Here is a 6,000-nt window from a genome sequence, read left to right as displayed (position 1 = left end):
ATGCTATGATATCAAATTTTTTTCCTGATAAATGAAGCAACTATACAAACCTTTTATTTGTTCAATGGAGCCAGTGTTATTGATTAAAAAAATACAGCCCAACAATCCCCTGAATACTATTCAAAATGAATATATCACGCTTGATTTTTATTAGAATGTAGTTATTTTTCACACTGAGATAAAATCATATATACATACACACACACACATAGATTATTGTACATCTTCTGGACAAAAATGCCAAGTTTGTCTCTCTTCACAAAAAACAACTGCACTTTGAGGACAGTTTATGTTTGTCTTTTTTCCAAGACCAAGTCTGCCTCATCCATATTTTTCTATTTCATGAGAAACATTAATCCTCCACTACCATCTGTGACACCAGTTACTCATTCAAGATCAAGACCACTATGAAGCATCTTGGTTTGTCAGCAGCATCTCTTTTCTTCTTAGACTTGCTGTCATCAGTTTCACTGTCATATAAAGGTTTTCTTTTTGTAGCACCTATTTCTTTACCAGCTTGTGAAAATTAAAAAAAAATGCTTCATTAACCCTAGACCATCAAATTTTTCTTTAGGTTTTCAAGTATTGTCAGCATCTGTAAATCTCTTTCACTTAAGGAAATATTCAGTCTTCCCATTCACTCTGCATTAGTCCAGTACATTTTTACACTACAAAATCTTCAGGCTCTGCTGCAACATTTTTTATTTTTTCATTCTGTTTCTTTCCCATTCTTTACAATGTAGTTTTATTGGAAGCCAGTTTTATTTGTGGACTTGAGGAGCTATTATACACTGTTTCCCAGCACCTCTGATCTGAGTCTGTTATGTCAAATCTCAGGATGGGAAATGGGGAGCTGTGCAAAAGACTGTTAGGTTTTGGGGTAGGTTGTAATGCAGCAATAGATAACTTGACACTTAAACATTTATATTCTAGCCCTGGTTGGTGTAGCTCAGTGGATTGAGTGTGGGCTGCGAACCAGAGCATCACAAGTTCGATTCCCAGTCAGGGCACATGCCTGGGTTGCAGGCCACGGTCCCCAGCAACCGCACATTGATGTTTCTCTCTCTGTCTCTTTCTCCCTCCCTTCCCTCTCTAAAAATAAATAAATAAAATCTTTAAAAAATTTATATTCTATATAATAAGATGACCAATGAAAAGAAAAAGTCAGTTGAGCCCTGGCTGGGTTGCTTAGTTGGTTGGCGCATTGTCCAGTACACCAAAAGGCTGCAGGTTCAAACCCCAGCCAGAACACATACCTAGGCTGTGGTTTCCATCCCTGGTCAGGGTGTATATGGGAGGCAACTGCTCAATGTTTCTTTCTCACATCTCTCTCTCTCCTTCCCCCTTACCCTGCCTCCCTTCCTCTCTGAATATTAAGCATTTTGTGAATGTTGTGTAATTTCAGCCTAATAACTCTTGGGCAGAGGTGCTCCCATTCATAATTTTCAGCAACATGACAGCAGCGGTGGAGGTGAAAAGTGTAGGATAAAGATTCGGATGCGAAGATACTGAGGTGACCTGAACGCTGTCCGTATTCCAGAACCCTAGGAGGCTACCTGAAGAAGGCCGCGCTAGTCACAGAACTTTAGTTCAGACGTTCTCAGGGTGGCCCATACTGGGGCCCAGATAAAACCATTAGGAAATGGGATGGAAAGGGTGGCGCAGGGTCTCTTGACAGTGTTTTCTCCCCGTGGTAACCCACGTGCTCACCGCGGGGGAAGTTCCCCCAAGCGAGGCCTGTGCGCCAGATACTGCACACCTGATGCTGAGTTAACGCCAAACGACCGCATCTGGCACAGCCTGAGCAACCGGGAAGCTCGAGGCCCGGCAGGCTAGGTCCGACTCGCCGCAAGGAGGGAAGATACCAGGACCCTCACCACAGTGAGAAAATAGTCACTCAGAAGCCTCCCCACGCCGCTCCGGGACAGACTCTCTGGCCTCAGCTAAGTGGTCGCCCCCAACACCGCAGGTGCCCACGGAGCTCCCGCACTTCCCTCCAACTTTGCGAGGGCGAAAGGGGCAGGCTCAGGCGCGGAAGCCCCGCCCCTGCCCGCGCGGACTGCCGGATTCGCCCCGCCTCTTCTTGAACGCTGGCGGCCCCTCTTCCTTCTGCGCCACAGGCCTTGGCGAAGGCCCTGGTTTCTGGTCGCGCTGCGAGCTCGCGTGGGTGGCATTGGGCGCGGGTCCCGGCCCCACGAAGAGCGCACCCTCCACCCCGCGAGCGGCGGCCGCGGAAGTGACGTGTATACGGGCAGGAGCTTGTTTGAATCGGTTCCCGGGTGATCCTCGCGTTTGCCACTGTTCTGCTGCCGCCGCGGAGGGTGGGGCTGCAGCGCGCCGGGGTTGAGGCCTCTTGCTGCCCCGGGGACTGGAGCTGAAGGCGCCGCGCGGATCCCGTATCTGGGTCCTTTGAGCGCGGCGGCGTTAGGCGCCGGCGCGGCTGTTTTTTTCTCCTCTCCCCCAATATGGCAGCGGCAGGCGGCGGCGGGCCTTCTGTGGGGACTGGAGAGGGCGGCGGAGGCGACGGCTGCAGGAACGTGTACTTGTTTGACCGGCGCGAGAAGGAGTCGGAGCTCGGAGACCGGGTGGTTCAGGTCGGGGAGCACTCGGACTACTCGGAGTTCCGCGCCTCGGTGTGTCAGGTACGCGAATGGACGCGGGAGGGATGCGCAGGAAGAGTTTGGGTTAGGAGAGTGACGAGAAACTCAAGTTTTCACTGTAGGCAATAAACCTGTCACCCGGCCCTGGTCCTGAGGCTTTGGCTTCTCTCTCCCGGTGCCCGCCATCTCCGTGTCCGGGCGACAGGAAGCCCAGGGCCGGCCCTACTCGGGGTGCAGAGCCGGCCCCCCTGTGGGCCTCTCTCGGCCCCGGCATTTTACGGGGGATCTCGCTGCCTAGGATTTGAGACCTCGAGTTTAATTGGCCTGTGGGAACCTTAGTACTCCACTTGTGTCTTTTTCTTGTGGAACTTTTATTTTTTTAAAGAAGAGAGAATTAGTTATACCTGGTGGCTCTGTGAGGAGGGTTGCGATGCTTAACAGTTGTGAAATTCCTGGAGTCGATTTACATCAGGTTCATTAAATGATGCAGTAATTTCCCGGGTTGCCCTGTCAAGAACCCGCGCTCGCCGGCGCTGGAAGGGTCCTCCCATATTGGAAACACTTGTCCAAGTTGGTGTGGCAGGTGGAGCTTGCTTTCTGGTTTTCTGAACCCTAGTCCTTGGGAGTTCCTGAACTAACTCGGAGGGTGTCCGTGGGTGACTGTAGGACACCAAAGAAAGCAGTGTATTAGTTGGCTTTAAAAATTAAGGACCATGTGAAAAAAACAGCTTTGGCCTGTGAAGCGTTTTCTGTATAAGAGGTGGTGATGCTGTCTGATATTGACATGCCCTGCATTAACCAAATGAAGTGGTTCTTACGCTGTAAGGAACTCTTAATCTACCAAGGAAAACGTAGTTTCTGTGAAAGTGTTTTAACTTGAGTGGGCTGATGATTTAGGACTGTTTTAGAGACATGTCTGTGTAGTGCTGAAGTAGTTGAACTCGAGAACCACACAAAGCGACGTGAGAGCAAGGACTGTGATTTGTTCACAGCTGTATTCCCAGTGTCTAGAACTGTGCCTGACGCATAGTAAGTGCCCAAATTGATGAATATTTGAATGACGACAAATATGTATGAACTTGGAAGTTCTTTCTGTGCTTTGATATAGCAGATTCCCATGTGTTTTAAGAGTGAATGAAAGAATGCTTGTCTGATGAGTGTTTTGTATCTAAAACTATCCCACAAAAACGAAAAATTTTATGTTTATTATTTTTATTGTAAAAGCATAATAAAGAAAATATGGAACCACAAGGAAAAGGTAAATCTTTATGCACTGTAAAATTTTACAACCACCGTTAACATTTGGGGTTATTTCTTATCCCCCATTTCAAAAAAGTTTTAAATGTATTGGAGGTGACATTGAATAGTAACATTGTATAAGTTTCAGGTGTACAATTATGTAATAATACATCATCTATTTATTGTGTGATGTGCTCACCACTCAAAGCCTAGACCCTCATCTTAAAAAATAACTGTGATGCCTGTTTACTTTTCACTTATTATCAGCATTTTTCAGTTTTAATGCAAGTTTTCATAATCAAAGTTTGAAATGGTCTGTTTAGCACTGCTGTTTACATAAACAGATCTCTAAAATGTCGACAGATCTTTTTTTTGTTGACATTTACATTACTTTCAGTTTTAAGTAATGCCATGATAAACATCTTTGAATGTGTAGTCTTTCATGTCATTTTCCTTATTAGGAGAGGAAGCAAAATAGTGTGCTAAATTAAAGTTTTACATTAAAACTTAAACTAGTAACTGTTTGTAGTGCCAGAAGTTATTGTGGATCTTAAACTGTTATTTGGGGAGAACTCACCTTGTGGAAAAAAAAAGGGAGCAATCAAGAGGGAGGAAGAGGAAAGAGTGGATCTGGAAGAAGTCCTTAGACCTTTAATAAGCAGCTATTACCTTGTGACCTTGCAGAATCAAAGATTAGAAAATGACTCAATTGGCTATTCCTTAAATATGTCCAGACATTAAATCCTATGTATGCAGACCCTCATCTCCAACCCCAGTTTTGAGGAAATGCCTACTTTTTTCTTTGTATGGTTCCACTGTATCTTGTTACCCTACTACGGCACTTATTATACCATCATACTTTTTTTTTTTAATTGTATGCTCCTTGTGGGCAGGAGCCTTATGTAATAGTTTACAGCTGTTTGTTTAATCAAGCTCTTCCTTCAAAAAAATTTGTACATAGGGTAAACTATGTTAAAAATTCCAAAGATGAAAAGAAAAATAGTAAAAGACAACAGATGTAGGAAATAGAATAGTAACCTGAGGACAGTTAATAAGTGGGTGTTTATTCAGTAGTATCTTACATCAGTGCTGAGCCATGAAATCAGCTTTGCATTTATTACAGGTCAAAACAAAGAAGGAAAGGTAAATGATAGAAAATTCACAATATCCATAAAAAAATTCCCGCTGCTGGGGTAGCAAAGCTTTGAATTGAGCAAATTTCTCCCTACATTGTTCACAAATCCTGCATGGTAAAATGGACAACATCCTTACAGACAGGAAAGGCTGCGACCCTTCCAGCGCCGGCGAGCGTGGGTTCTTGACAGGTTCTTGCTCCTTACGGATAGGAAAGGCGTCTTTTAATGCAAGGTAGGGTATGTGTTATTTAGGGTGGTGCAAGCTGCTTTAACTCGTTACCACCCAAATTTTTGTAGAGGTTTTATGAATGTTCTGGTCTGTGGGTGATTCAGGGACAGAGCCATTGGAAGGGTATGATATCTTGAATAAATGTGTAATATAAAAATATTTAATTTATGTTTGTCCAATATCAGCTATAAAATACTAAGAAAGATTATAAATTCAAGAAATAATTTGTCTACAGAATTATAGGGTACAAAAAGATAGCTTATTTGTCTTAATTGAATAATAGAATTATGGAAAGATTGAATGGAATAGTTAGAAACATGTTTCAGATGTACAGTGTAGATCTTAAAAATGCAATTTGGTGCATAGTTTTTTGATAACTATAAAAACAAATCTTGTTCTACAGGATGCATAAGAACATAATCTAACAGTTGACACTGTAGAAATAAAGTACTAACTAACTAAAAGTACAGATTACACAAAAACCTAATAAAGATCTGTGAAGACAATTTTTATTTCTGTTTAATAGAATCTTACCCCCATCAGTTTTTGTCCGTAGCTTCATTTCTCTAGGGTGGAATTGCATAGGGTATGAGAATCTTTAATTTTACTAAATTATGCTAAATTGCTCTTAATATGGTTGTGCTGATTTTCAGTCCTTTCAGCAATGTGTGTGTATATGGTCCAATTTCCCTATCTGGAGGCCTATACTTTTTATAATGGGGACTTAAAAAATTTTATAGCCTCATGGGAATGATAATCAAGTTGTTTTAATTTCTCTGTTAACGAGTGAGAAGGA

General features: G+C 43.2%; 1 protein-coding gene and 1 pseudogene across 1 annotated transcript in view; one reads left to right on the top strand and one right to left on the bottom strand.

Moving 5' to 3' along the window:
• Positions 1–213: 213 nt before the first annotated feature.
• On the bottom strand, positions 214–1,381 carry LOC123826341 (annotated as a pseudogene).
• A 710-nt stretch (positions 1,382–2,091) lies between these two features.
• The window catches only part of SMCHD1 (structural maintenance of chromosomes flexible hinge domain containing 1), a 143,484-nt gene continuing 139,575 nt past the window's right edge, over positions 2,092–6,000 (top strand). Inside the window, exon 1 of the mRNA XM_045849828.1 lies at positions 2,092–2,642. Coding sequence (XP_045705784.1) covers positions 2,466–2,642 — 177 coding nt within the window. The 5' untranslated portion in view covers positions 2,092–2,465. The remainder of the gene's footprint in view (positions 2,643–6,000) is intronic.

Source organism: Phyllostomus hastatus, unplaced genomic scaffold (genome assembly GCF_019186645.2).
Source record: "Phyllostomus hastatus isolate PE091 unplaced genomic scaffold, TTU_PhHast_1.1 phas_contig_80, whole genome shotgun sequence".
Classification (NCBI taxonomy): domain Eukaryota; kingdom Metazoa; phylum Chordata; class Mammalia; order Chiroptera; family Phyllostomidae; genus Phyllostomus; species Phyllostomus hastatus.
The sequence above is the reverse complement of the archived record's forward strand: the minus strand, read 5'-3'. Positions and strand labels throughout refer to the sequence as shown.